Source organism: Chaetodon trifascialis, chromosome 3, assembly GCF_039877785.1.
Source record: "Chaetodon trifascialis isolate fChaTrf1 chromosome 3, fChaTrf1.hap1, whole genome shotgun sequence".
NCBI lineage: Eukaryota > Metazoa > Chordata > Actinopteri > Chaetodontiformes > Chaetodontidae > Chaetodon > Chaetodon trifascialis.
The window spans coordinates 8,592,238-8,607,413 of NC_092058.1; the positions used below are offsets into that span (position 1 = coordinate 8,592,238).

The 15,176-nt window shown below is 42.4% G+C and overlaps 1 protein-coding gene across 2 annotated transcripts in view; it reads right to left on the reverse strand.

Moving 5' to 3' along the window:
• Positions 1-15,176, reverse strand: part of slc12a5a (solute carrier family 12 member 5a) — a 152,366-nt gene that overhangs the window by 27,610 nt on the left and 109,580 nt on the right. For both annotated transcript variants that reach the window (XM_070993832.1, XM_070993841.1), the window contains exon 4: positions 6,096-6,242. In XM_070993832.1, the coding sequence (XP_070849933.1) occupies positions 6,096-6,242 (147 nt within the window). The remainder of the gene's footprint in view (positions 1-6,095; positions 6,243-15,176) is intronic.

Below are 15,176 nucleotides of genomic sequence, written 5' to 3' on the forward strand. Positions count from 1 at the left end.
GACTTTCAAATATGGATGATGTGCTGAACATTAGAAATAAGGGGAGAAATAAGGGTGGTTTCTTTTTTTTAAGCCTTTCTAAAACCAAAAACACTTGAGCAAAAGGGAAAGGAGGAGTAGATGAAACATGATTGGACTGTACCATCTTTTTATTACCTACGTGGATATGGCTAACGTAGCATTTCCTCTTCAGGATATCATTAGCTAACTACATTATTTTGTGTTATCATCCTGTACTGTGTGTAGGGCTCACTGTCTCTTCCCTGCAGTGCAAAAACGATGGAGCTTTATTTCAGTGTCTTCCACATTGAGCATCAGCTGGCGATGATGCTGATGTTTTGCTGACATGCTCCAACCTGCGTCTTTTAGCACAACATCATTCATGTGGCCATCAAGTGAATATTTAAGGCTTTTTCATGGGCCTCTCACTTCAAAACAGCCAGCTCAGCACAGAGTTTTAAAGCAATATGTTTAGAGCTAATGATAATTAGCTAGCTAGATAGCTTCAGCAGAACAACACGTTATTTCAGACGGCAATATCAGCGGTCATCAGTTAGAAATGAGACACGTACTTTAGTCTACCGCTGTCTGAAATCAAAACTCACTGAGAATTTGAAGAGGTAAATCTGCCACTGTAACCTGCACATGAGCCGTGAGAAAGGTGCAGCAACGGCAACTAAGGGCATGAGCCTTAGAGAACGGTCAATTTATCCCATTCATTAGATGGTCTTTATCATTTCCTTCAGTGTTAACAGTGTCTACCACACATTCTTTTCCTGGATAATGACAAGCTCCAGACAGGACACAGCAGCAACTGTGACCTTTCAGAATTCACTCAAGCATTTAGTCTCTGGTGACACTGGTAATTTCACTTCTATTCTCTCGTTAATTCCTGATGGTCTGTCTGTCATTTTCCAGCACTCTTTTTTTTTAATGAAACCCTATTTGGTCACTTTACCTTTACTTTTAGCAGTGTCCTACTTTCAGTGCACATGACCCTCTGGGCTTCACTGCAGACAGGGACATTAACAAATGTCATCAATCAGCGGCTGTCACAAATGCAGAAGATCACTTTGAGTGTCCTGCAAAGTTTGCACAGACCTCAGAAGGTCACATTTTGATCTGCTGCAAATGTAAATGATGTGTCCTGAGGAGCAGATCAGACATCTGAAATTTAAGACTAACGTTTTTATCTTTCTGTCTCGGATTATTTTCCCTGGTTAGGTGAGTGACAGCCAAAAAGCCAAACTACTTCACCTGACGACCTCATGAGTGAATCAGCGTCTGATTGGTGGACTGGCACTGGAGGCAGCAGAGTTCTGCAGGACGTGCAGCATCTTTTTTCCCACTGACCCAGAGCCTGTGGCCTGTTTTTACTGCCCCACTTTCAGGCAGTGCAGGTAACCTAAAACTGTGAAGATTTGAGAGTTGCTTGAGTATTTGCTGCACTCTGGCTTGCGAACACTTTCTTTCTCTATGAAGCCTGGAGTCGGTGCCTGGACCTCAAAACGCACATGCACCCACACACCCTCTGGCCTCCACGTGTGCCAGTAGAGAACGTCAGATTATGCCGCCTCGCCATCTGCCTTGTTCATATGAGGTACAATAGCAGACAGCTTACATATCAGACAAAAGGGACGGTTTCCTTCAAAGGCAGAGTGAATGCTGGTGAAACCTGAATAATTGCTAAGCCATCATGATTACTGGCTAAGCCTGAGGAATGTGTTTGATGAAGAAGCTAATTTTCATTTTTAAGAAAAGTCTGCTCGCTGATATACCCGCGACACTGACTGCAAAGGACACTTTAGGTCTGTTTCTTCCCAAAGCTACAGACAAACTCTGATTTGGCCTTTTGTCGACCTCGGCAGTTGAGCGGAAATTGGTTTTGACAGGAATGGAGTTTTTGCGCTGCCCTGAGAGCGTGCTTCATTAGCATGCTTCATTACACAAATGCAGAATAGTTTTGAAGTACAACTTCATCAACTGACACACTGTGATACAGTAGAAATCTATTTTCACTGAGCTGTTTATCACTTGAAATCCCTGTGGATGGTAAAGTGTCGAAGGCAAAAGTGTCAGGTGAAGGGGATGGAGGTGATTTTTACTTTCAGACTGACATCAGCGATCGAGACCGAGCACAGGAGGATGGGATGCAGCTGTGTGAGAGGGAGGAGGAGAGAGATGGCGAAGCAGGACAAAAATTGGATGGTAGGTGGAGAGAGAGGGAGTGAGAGGCAGAGGAAGCAAAAGAGGAGAAGAGAGAGGAAATAATGAGACAGTAAAATGAAAAAAGGGTTGGAGAAATTGAGGAAGCGAATGAGATGAGGGTAAAAAATGAAAGGGATGAGGGGAGAAAAGCATCCTTAGCATTTAAATGAGTCACGACAGAGGGCAGACCACCCTTCCCCTCGCAGCATTTGGATTCAAGACCTGGAAGTAATGAGGAGGGCCAAACAACAGATGACTTTCCATCTAGAATATTAAACCTCATTTTAGCTCGGTGACAAGCCTGCATTCATTATCCGGGCTAAAAATACACACATGCAGCGCATGTTTGAACACACGGGCTCGGAGGACGGCGTCTCAAACGCTTGTGTGTTTAATTTTATGGATAATGGCATAACGTGTCGGAGCTGTTCCGCACGGAGGCACATTCCTCATATAATAAGGATTCCCAGAATGTTTGCGGGCTCGTTAATGTGCTGTCAAAATGCTGCACGGTGGAAAAATAACGGTGTGTCGGACAGATATGTGCTGTTGTGATTGAGCATCTAATGAAAAGTGCTCCGTCAGTGAAATCCCATCATGCATTCACGTGAATAAAACATGGGGTCACGCTGGATATTACAGCACGCCTGATTCCTTCCCACTTCAGGTCCTGTGGATTTCGCTAAGATGAGGATCGTTGTATACATGTATTTTACACACACACACACACACACACACACACACACACACACACACGCACACACAAACAGACTTGTGTGGTGTGTTGCTGCCAACCACTGGAGGGCTGGGTGGTTATGTGTTACATAAGGAGCTCAGGAGGAGAGAGGTGGGGGTCTCTCACACACCGTTCACGCTCAGGCTTATCGCCCCGGGGCTCTGCAATGAGCATGGTGTGACTGATAAGAAATGTGTGTGTGTGTGTGAGAGAGAGAGAGAGAGAGGGAGAGAGAGAAAAATAGAAATGGTGAGAAAAAATAAGCGTGAGAAGGAGGGAGGAACAGAATGTATGTGCATGTACCAGTATATGACATGTAAAGAGGTTTTAGTGTGCGTGCGGGCAGACGACATTTGGCACTTTCTGCGTTTGCATGACTTCCTGTCGAACTGAGTCTGAACCTGCTTTGATCTTTAAGGCTTTTTTTCCCCAATTTTTTTCTTTTACACTGCACAATTTTTGTTTAACTAGAAAACTGAGCACCATCATTTCTCCGGAGCATCCACAGAACATCCCCTCTTCTCGAAATTCTAACAATTATACTGAAATTGAAATGTTTTTCCATTCATCCTCAATAGACAAATGCATATACAGCAATTAGGTGTCACGCCGGTTTTCAAACCGAGTGCAACAGTCAATACAAAACCATTAAAAAACACAGTGTTCTCCTTCAGTACGCTGCTTCAAAGCCCTCTCTACACTGTCACAGAGAAACATGATTGGGAAGCATATTGCCTGTGTGTCTGTGCAGGCAACTTTGCAATGGTTGGGATTTGAGGGGGTTGTTCTATAAATACACTCTGTGCTAGAGGAGAATCTAGGCTGCACAAACACACAGACATGCCAACATACAGTCCTGCCACAACGCACACTGCGAACCAGAGAAAAGATACACAACCCTGACAGGAATTAAACTGCCCTGCACGGCAGCATAAACACACATAATAACTCCTTTCTCCTGAATAGGTAAGATGTAAGGCATGCATATATATGTTCGCTGACAATCAAATGCATCAAACAAGTCAAACACGATCAGCTTGTAATGGCCACTCAGCTCACTGACAGCAGCGCTGCCAATCCTGTGGGACACTGTCTTTTGTAATTCGAGTCTCAAGGCCACGACACAGTGTCAGTCCAACTCTGACACATGACAGCTCTGTGGCACTAACATTAATGGGAACCAGGGAACATCACAGTGTGTCATCATCCATTTTGTTCTTTTTCGGATTGACTGCGCTTCAATGATGAATCTTTAAAATACAACTGGAGCGATGAAAGAGAGTCCGCTTCCTTCTTTCTGCGTATCTCAAAGGGACCCCTGTTTGGAGATAGCCTTCATAGTTTATGTCATGTGTCTGCAGTTACAGCAACATCATAGTTCACCAATGGCCAGTATGTTCAAACTAAACTAAAACTCGAAAATGTTATTGTGCCATGAGGCTGCAGTGCAGTCACACATTGGTCCACTTCTCAAACAGTGAGGAGGAAACTTGTGCATAAATCTTTGTTTAAAATTAAAGGAAAGAAAACAGGATGATTGGTGGTTTTATAAATTCTGTGGCTGATGCTGACGGGGTTTTAAACTGCATGTTTTGCAATCATACGTGTGTCTGTGTGGATGAACAGGTCACATCAAAAGACCGAAACCAACAATGAAATGATCCCTCTCACAAATATTGTCTGTGTAGTCAAGGCTTGATTAATGTTACTCCTCTGTGCTGTAGACCTCCACTAGTGTCCAAAAACTATTAAAAACACGCAACTGAGCCACACTGTTGCACTGGGTGACGTGTTCCTTCATTATTATGAAAATGGGCACTGAAGTATATTCTGAGGCGCCGTCCTGCTGTCGTAAATATGCTCGAGCAGCTGAATATAGTCTCTGACATACGCACCATTTGCTCCTGTTGAGTAGTGTTAGCTGAAGTCAAAACTCCAGCGACACTAATATAAAGAACAAATTCATTTAGACCAGTGCGCACGATACAAACAACATTTAAAAAGGCTAGAAGCAGAAAAAAAACAACCAATCATATACATCCACACACATATTTGACCTTATATTTGGTCCATAAACTACAGGAGTGCAATTAAAGAGTTGTGCTTAAGTTTGCACAGAAGAACCCTTCAGTTTAAAGTGTGTTCATAAAGTGCTTTATATAGAACGAGCAGGAGGAGCAACAAGGTACATCATAAATAAAGTAGTAGCGTTTGCTGAGAAGCACAGTGCCAGATGCTTTAAGGAAATTACTCAGCTTTTAATTACAAAATCGTGACCAATTTCTCAAGATTTACATCTTCAGTGGGGATGAATGAGATGAGATTTGTTGACTGTAACCAAAATATAGAAAATCTATACAATATGAATTGTTGGGGATTAAATCTACTGATTATGCTGAATTAATAATGCAAGGTTATAGACTGTATGCAATATAAAGTCTAACCAGTGTAACAAAGAAAAAAGACCTTTCAGGAGGACCAGAGCTGAGCGTGTCGACTGAATTATTTCCATTTAGAGACTCTGACAGAGTTTATGAGTCTCAGCTTCAGACAGGAAGAGGGTGAACAGACTAATCAGGGGTGACGGCGTTGTGTTGAGGTGTTTCTTGGACACAGAGGAGGTGGGAGAGATGAGAATTACGGCCAAGACATCATTCCAGGAGGGACGGGGTGTCAAATGTCATTTTATACATCTGTATGTCAGTGCATAAATTTCATGATGCAGAAAATCTTCTGGTTAAACGTCTGATAAATCAAGGTACTTAATCACACTCATGCAAAAGTGAGATAAAAATGCTGCTTATTGATTTGCCACAATGGCGTAAAACAGCCAGAGATGCAGTGTGAAATGACCGCAGCAGTATGATGGTAAAGTAGCCAACCCTTCTCTTAATCTAGTCCCGGCAGCTCCTTCGATTCTTTAATCTCCTCTGACGGTAATAATGGTGAACATCTGGCATCTTTTACTACTGCACAGCTCATTAGCTGCTCTGCTGCCATGTACGCTGTTATACACTTCTGTCCAGTTTAAGGTCACTCTTTAATGACACTTCGGAAATGTGCGAGTGTCTGATTTCAGGATAAACCAGGTCAGCCTGCTGCCCCCCCACCGCCACCGAAGGGCGGATAGAAAAGTAGGTAACACACTCACGGTGGCACAGCACATGAAGACAATGATGAAAGTCCCAATGACTCCTCCGATTCCCACCAACCAGGTCATCCTGAGGAAGAGGATCACTCCGAAGATGTTCTGGATGCACGGCAGATAGACGCCCATCAGAGTGCCGAGCTGGGGGGCCTGGAAGAGGATGAGGGGAGACGTTATTCAAACTTGTGGACTAATAAGGTTTATTCATGAGCTTAATCTGCAACAATTTAAGTGGTTAGGACAGTTGTGTTCTTCCCAGACATGACTTGTTATTTGGTCTTTTTCCTGTAATTTTAGGGAGTTTGTTGATGAAGATCCAGTTTTAATTTTGAACCTGTGACAGCCGTCAGACTGCAGGAGGTAAACGCTTAGCTAAGTATCACTTGCTTATTTGCCTGACACGCCAGATGTGCAGCGCTCGCTGAGTGACTCCTGCTTCACTTTCGGCGTCTCTGTGAATCAATGAAAGTCAACACAGCAGCCGTGCATGCTGGGAGTCACAGGGTGCAAATTTGCAATAGTTTCTGTGTGTTGCCTTTTTTTTCTCCGAGGGTCAAGCACATAAAACAGAACACAATGAAAAGACAGTACAGATGGTCATGCCGCCATTAAGGCAAAACAGACATTTACTTGTAGGACTTCACAGATTGCTGCTTTCAAAGGCCCAATTTGTAACTGTCATATGGTGCTTTGAGTTGAAATAGCTGCTGTTGCCACATTACTGGCTTACTTCATTTCTTTTTATTGTGACCATGTTTTCCATTATGTCAGTTAACGGATTCTTTCTTTGTTTCTCTCACTGTTGCTTGTTGCTATTAGCTTAACTTGCATTCTAACCTTGCAAGTATTTAAAAGATAAAAGGCTCAGTTGTTCCATCTTGGCCAAATTGCACCTTTTAATCGCTGTTTCCTAATTTAAGGATTTCCCCCATTGCCTTTTGTAAATCCTTTGTTGATTTCCAGAACAATAATTACTTCAAGTCCAGCAAACAAAGAAAACTTTGAGATCAGGAGGCAGCCAGGGGACCAACTTCTTCAATGGATGGATGGATTATTCTGGTATTTCTTTACAGGCTCCTTGCAGTGGATTTCTTGGAGTTGGTTTTGCTGCAGTGCTGTCCCTCGTGTGGATCAGTGGACAAAGACAGAGCTGCTCTCTACGTCCTTATACAGAATGAAAATCAGTTTCAAGGCAGTTCCATTCAAGGCAATTACTGACACTGAAGATGTATTTTGTGGCACTTCAGATTGATTAATAGCAGGTTTCTTTTTCTGAAGGTTTTTTAGGATGTTCCTGATGTGTGCTCGTGTGTGTGTGTGTATGCACCTATTTGTTTGTGTACAGTACATGAATGTGCGTGCACGTGCCTCTGTGTGTGTGTGCGTCTGCACCAGCGTGATGGCATGTATTAAATCTGAAGGACGCATCAGCTGACCCTGTACATAATAGAGAAATATTCATTTCCTGCTCAAGGACAGCTTGGCCAATGAAGGGTAATTATGCCGACATCCAGCCATGACCCATTTTACCAAGTGAGAGTGCAGACCTTAACTGTCACGTCATTACATCATAGAAAACTCAGACCTGCTCTGCTGCACCTCTACGCTTAAAAAGCAGACAAACTGGATGAATAGAGGGCTGATTGGCTGTCAGTTAGGATCTTACTACAAGTGAGCATTTGTCACAAAGAGGTGCAGATTCCTCTGATCGGAAACACAATGGATCAGGACAACAGAAATTCATCTCACATGAGCAATTTGAGCAAAATAACACTAATCCTTTTTTAGGATGGGATCATATATTCTGCTGGACTGCTAAATCACATAACTTCAGATATTCGGAGTCGTGTCTTGCATGGATGAAAATCCAACAGGCAACACAAATCAGATAAATTGGCTCGATATAAAACCCTGGGGCTCTATGCCCCAAATCAAATAACCTTTCCCCAAACAAGAACACGTGATGTTATTGATGCAAAACATCCAAGAAAAGGCCCAGCCAATAACAATCCTGATGCACAGCCAGCAGTTTGAGATAATTAACAGCAGCAGCAGTTCACAGCTACAAATATAGACGAGCCGAATGCACCATCTGTGGGCAAGAAAGTCAAAGCTTCTAACACTTGTGTCACCGGCTGGCAATGAGTGTCATAACCTCTTTTCTGTTTAATCACATTGCATCTGCCTGTTCTGCATTTGAAAATCTGCACAATGCAAGAGTTAACCGAGGCGAAGAGGTAAGAATGACAATGACCACTATGATAAGAAACACAGTTTTATAAGAGACACATAAACATTCACATTAACTCACGTTGGTGCAGGTGTTTATTATATAGTATAGTAGTGAATAGGATGATTGATTGCCAATTTTTTATGAGGAAGGAAATGCATTCAACACCTTTGTTAGACCTTAAAAACACATTTAACGCATTGTGGTGAGAAAAACTGAGTGACTGATGAATCCATATATACTATAGATAGATCAGCTCATGTTAGCACATTGCAGATACATTTAGTCATCAAAGCTGCAGTCCAGAAATACCAAAATATGTTTGAGGTCATTTAGAAACAGTGTCACATGACTCGTGGTCACAACAACCAAGTCTAAGGGGTCATTTCTTTTCATTCCGTGTTTACTGTATGTGAAAAAAGACACTTGGCAAATGCATCATTATCAGACTCTTGAATCTCTCAAATATCTGCCAGCATCATCTGCTTTCATCTTGTGTCTCCAAAATGCATCATGAAACACATAATGATGTGCTTTGGGAAGTATCTTAAAAACCACTTGCTTATCAGTGATGGCTACTAATGTATTTCTTCTAAAGTGTGTATTAAATCTTCCTGTAAAAGGATGGACACTACACAAGATGGAGGATTTCATAAAGAAGCCCTGCAGCGGGAAGCGACAGCAGATGCTGAATTCATAAACCAGACTTTTAATCAAATCATCCTGACAAGTGGCTGACATCAAATGAATAATATTGTGTGTGAAGCTACAGTATGTGATTTGTTTGGAGAGGCTCGCTTTCCAGCATTAATAATGCACTGTTTGCAGAGAGGAGACGAGAGAGCAAGAGCAGGAGAGAGAGACACAGAGAGAGCAAGTCCAAACAGGTCTCGCAAATATAATCATCTTCTAATTTCCTTTAGATAAACAACAGAGCAAGAGCTCACACTTGGAACTGTAATTAGTGAGCCTATCACTTTGCAACCCTGGTTGTGAAGAGCAGAAAATGGCTTAGAAACATGTCAAATCATATCATATCACATCATATCATCGTGTCATGTCATCATATATCATATCTGTTATGTGCACATACACGGCATCACATACTGTGTCACATCATTATGCATGCAGGCAACTTGTCATATGCATGTGCACCTTCTGAGAGAGAAACAGTGTTGAAAAAAGAATGGACCAGGCACCAGACCAGATACAATGCGTCTATTCTCGCACCTTCAGCTTGATTATAAGCAAACTATATAATCTACATTTTTACATCCAAACAAGATCTGCACTGTTAACAAATTTGCAAAGCAGACCTTTCTTATCGGTTTGAAACCTGCATTGTTTACATCTACGCTAACACGCCAGCAGTGTTCTTCTTCCCTGCCTTTGTTCATGCATTTCCACAACCTCATCAAGGTGGAGAGTAAAATCACTGCTTAGCTCTTTGTCACACATTTTTAGCTGGCAAACCACACCGAAGGCTTGAACAGTTACACCTCAGCGAAATGTTGTCTAAAACTGATGCATTCACATTAACCCCGATATGTAAGTCTATCCATGTTCTTAACACAATGCTGAGACCCAACTCCTCAACCAAGTTATTAGCATGTAAGGAGCCTAGCTAGTAAGCATAAATGCAGTCAAGTGAAAAAAAAGCCAGCTGTCACTTGGATTTTGATGCATGTTGATTTTGTCATGGTGCCGGTGCTTGGAGCAGCCAAGAAGGACAAAAGACTCAGTTATTTTCCACAAAGTGAAGCAGTGGAGCTGTATATGCTGTTCAGCTATTTGTCACAAAGTACTTGGCAATTAAAGTATTTGCAGTGGATAACTCTGTGGGAAACACAGCATCCTCCCCTCCGATCAGATTCAGTTTATTGGATGAAGTTCTCAGCCATCACATGTGCAGTAACAGCTCTAATACACCAGAAACTGCCTCTTGGTTTCCCACACAGCTAATAATTTACTTATCCCTATTATCATTGTAGTTTTTCTTTACTTACTCTGAAGGCTTTAAATATTTTAAATGGTCTGTCAGCTACAGATTTTTTTTTTTTTTTTTGTGACAGTGCATTACCACGTGTGCATAGCTTCTCCTCCAGAGAGCCGACATGAAACCTATCACCCTGCCTCTTCTACAACTTAATCCTCACAGCGGGGAATCTCTCAACCTTCAGCCTCACTGTGCTTTAATCAAAGATCAACATCATGGCCTCCACGGGAGAACAAACCTCGTCCATCTCTGTCACCTCCCTCACTATATGATAATGATTTGCACAGTTTGTCTGTTGTCTAAGCTATGCAAATCAGATTGTGACTCACTGTGACTGTGCCCTTCAGTGTGTGGCGGAGAGCACTGTTCATCATCCGCTTGTCAAGGGTCTTAATAAAGTTTGTTTTTTTTTAATACTGAAACGGTGAATGGGGTTCTACCTTAAAAACTACATTTGTTTTATCTGAGCAATGTTTACATTTAGTGGAATATTTTTGCTCTCTGTGCACCCACGCTACCATGTGAAGTATCATTATCTGGCTGTATTTCCTCAGTTAATAACGAAAGAATAACTATAACTAAATAACTATAAGAACAATAGTTTACTTGAAACAATAAACTATTATGATTTACAAAAGACTTCATGGGTAATTTAATTCGTCTCAGCTCTTCTGAAAACTGACAAAACACGACGTCGTCTCTTTTCACCTCCAAGTTCTTATCTTTTCATGACTCCCAGACCACCCAGTAGCAATGCTGTAATTAAAAAGACTGAGTTTCCACTGACAGGTCCTTCAGGGACTTGGTGTGTGATGTACATTAGCAGTCTGGTGCTGCAGGTAGAAAGGTACCCCCACCATCAGCACTTTGTTGTTAGACCTAAAACTGCTGCTGCAGCAGAAAGTGCTCTGAGGTCAGTGTGTAATAACAAGTGAGTTATTAGAGGAAAACCTGTGTGCATTTACATACTGTAATGCACAACAGCAGACACAACACCCCCAAGAGGATGAAAGTGAAAAGTCCTTTCAAGGTGGCTGATTCTAATTAAAACGGATTTCTGAAACTTCAGTGACTTTGTTTTGGGGTGTTTGAAGTCAAAAAGGTGGACACATATTTTACAGCCTGTTTTATTCGGCCAAATCCTTTGCAGCAATCACGTCAAACAGATCAAAACAGAAAAGAGAGTTGTCTGACGAATAGTTGCAATCATGAAACCAACCTCCTAAACCGCTGATTTTATCAGAAACAGATAAGAAAAAAGTATGGCTTTGTAAATTCAAATAGCACACTGAGGTTAGACGGCAGCATCCAAAAAAAGATAACATCTTTGCTGAACAGTTTGTCAAAAAAGCTTAAACAGTACTGTAAAAAATAAAGTGCTACCTCTGTCCTCTAATGGTTTTCATATGTTTCTGTAGACTTAGAGGAAGGCAGGTTAAAAAGCATAGAGCAACAGAAAATAATGATTACAGATTATACTAATCTGCCCTAAAAGGTGTGTTAATACTGTTCAGTATTACAACAAAAAAGGTGTTTATGCCTCACAACACTCCACAGGAGAGCAACATAACCAAAGTAGGCAACAACCCTCTCCAGACTGCAAAATGTCATTTTCCCCGCCTGCTCTCCCACACAATGGAGAACCACAATCAGGCAGACCTCGTATGTTGGCCGCTGCATGAGTGTCTGCAGCAGCTCACAGCAGAGTGTTAAATTATAATCCAGATTCAACAATAGGCGGGCTTTGAAACACGGTGTTTGCTAGAAATCCTGGCTGTTACATAAGATGTACAGACACAGATAATAGATAGTGAGAGGGCTTACACTGAGTCTGAGAACCTGAACATGATGAAACACCTCTGTGGGTTTGGTAAACAGCCACCAAAACGAAGAAATCTGGCAAACTAATGGTTACTTCTAATGACTTTATATTGAGAAATAGCCCAAAGCAGATGAAACACTTGTGCATGCATTGAATCAATGTCCCCGTTGGGAGAAAAAGGCTGGCTGTTTAATGAAAATGCCGCTTTTCTATTTTCATTCAATTGGTGTTTCATTTGTTCATTTGTGGACGGGGATTGCAGTCCCGACCAGCGTCTGCTCTGATAGACACACACACAGGCAGAATGAATGTCTGTTTAATGGGCTGGGAGCCAGCAGAGTGATGATTTCCCCGGAGAGCGGGCCACCGCGAGCAAAGGCAGCGCTGACTGCTGCACAGCCACAGGTAGGCCAGCGTGGCACCACTGAACTAGGAAGGAACAGCTGCCCCCCGACCCCCTGGGAAGTGCAGTCAGCCCACTGAATGGATGGCTCAGGTGTGTTAGACGCACAGCAGGACCTTTCAGTACATCTTCTGCGGCACCTACTTCAGATTCACTGCCTCCTGCTGCCCTACCACTTACCAGTAGCCTCTCACCAGGCTGCGTCTCTCCAGCCCCCAAATCCATCAGGAGCACTTTATTCACATGAAGCACTCAGATCTTCCACCAAAGTAACAATACCACAGTAGAAATATAAGTATTTGCATCAAACTTTACTTTAAGTACCAAAAGTAAAAGTACTCCTCAATCAATACATTAATGTGTACATCACGGCAATGCTGCAGCTGATAAAGGTGGGGCTCGTCAGTTAAATCACTGCTGATTAGCTTGTGACATGATAATAACAATAACACATTTATTGGTGAAGTGTTTTTGGTATTATTACTCAATCTGCAAAGTAAAGTTATCAAAATAAATGCAGTGGAGGAAAAAGTACAATATTTGCCCTGAATAATAGAAACACATAGTCGCACAAAATGGAAATAAATATTTTTAATTCTTGCTTTATAGTTTCTGCTTTCTGTGCCTGAGATATGGTCATGGTATGGTTAGGGTTAAACTGTGTATTTTAACCTTTACAGCAATGGTTTCCTGAACTTAACCAATTACTTCTAGTAGCCATAACTTAAGCAAACCTTTACCACAGAGGTGGCAGATCACAAAACACTCATATCAGTCATAGTTTTCCAAAGCACTTCCTCTCTAAAATCTACTTGCTGCTACTACTTTGAGAACTGGAATTTCTTTAGCTCATGCTGTATTGATCACTGTTTTCCTTCTCTTCTCTCAGACCCCCACGGTCTTATTTCAATGCACCTATGGACACCTCCTGGATATCTGAGGCTAGCAGAGGCTGCTCTCTCTGCGAGACATTTCAGTTTGGAGAAGAGTTAAAAAGGGAAGGTGAGAGTAACCTCATATTCTTGGCTTGCTGCAGGGGACAGAAAATGAAAGAGGAACGAGGAGCAGGGGGAGGAATGTGGTGAGACTTCATACATCTGAAAGGAGAGAGGAAAGGAAACGTCCAGGCCTTCAGGCTCTGGGACACCCTGCCAACCTGCTTAGGCTGGCAAAACTAGTGTCATCTTTTAAATCACTTCTTACAGGGTTTTTTTTTGTATGCTCTCCAGCAGCACCAGAATCTACAGCACATCAAAACCCCTCTGGTTCTGCGGTGCAATGTTTATTCATTTCTTAGCAGAGGTTCATCTGTCTTTAGGCCAGCTGATAGCAACGTGCAAAGATTACTGTAGGATCACATCATCGAATTCAAAATCGTGAAATGTTTGTCTCCATTTCCTACAGTGGAGCAATAGACCTCCACCAAGACTTCATCAATACATATTCTAATTAATTCATTAGTCAAATGTTAATACACCAAAGTAACACATTATATGTAAAACAGCCTTCTTGGAAACAAGACAAGCGAGGAGAGGAGAAGAGGAGAAAGGAGATGAGAGGCAAGGAAAGGAGCAAATAAGAAAGGAAAGGAGTGGACAGGAGAAGGAGAAGAGGAAGAAAGACGAGAGAAAAGGAAGGAGAGGAAGAAACAGAGGGGAGAAGGAACAGAAGAGGAGAGGAGAAGGAGGACAGGAAGAGCAGGAGGGGAGAGAAGTGGAAAGAAAAGGAGAGGAAGAAGCACAAGAGAGGAAACAGCAGGAGAAGAAAGAACGAGGGAGGAGAGGTGTGTGCACACTTTGAGTTTTATTAGGCAGAAACAGAGACATGAAGTGGAGCAGGTGAGGCGGAGGGAGGGTGGGAGAGGAGGCTAATGACAGTGAGGGAGGCAGACTGGGAGCTTGTAACGCCATCTCCACGCTCTGCTGGCCAAACAGGAACTGATAGGGCAAATGTGTTTCTGCTCAGGTGTGCTGAATTATTAAACAGACAGCGAGAGGAGAGGCCAGTGAACATCAGCCTCCCTGACCGGCTGTGGATGAACCAGTCACTCAGCGGTCAACACCGCGTGCGTGTGTGTGCGCGTGCGTGTGTGTGAAAGCGTTATCCACTGGTTATCTGTAACACACTGACTGTGAACGTCCTCTGTGGTGCTGAAGACTCACCACCTCGAAACAGCGTCTACATGTGTTACTAGAATATTCTAGGTTAAAAGACTCCACAAAGCCTCATGTGTTCCCACATGGTTGTGAAACCTCTATTTAGCCGCGCTATCACAGTCAAGGCTAAAAGGCTCCTTATCCACTAATGCACACGTGCTGCTGAATAGTAGCTACACTCGATCTCTTGCTCTTGGAAATTCAGGTCAGCAGTAACCCGGCTTGGATGTAAGTAGGACAGGTGAGCTGAAAACTTGTTCTGCACTGCAAAAACTCGCCTACAAATAAGCAAAATAGAGTCTGATCAAAGGAAATTTGATAGTGTCAAGCAAAGGGCACATGGAGGCTCTATGAAACTTAAAGCTATAAAAGACTTTAAGAATAACTTCAGGATAAAAGTTCTCAAAGGTGGATTATTTGCTTTTTAAATTGAGCTCAATTAAGTTTGAAAATGTTATGCAAATGCGGCTTGACAAG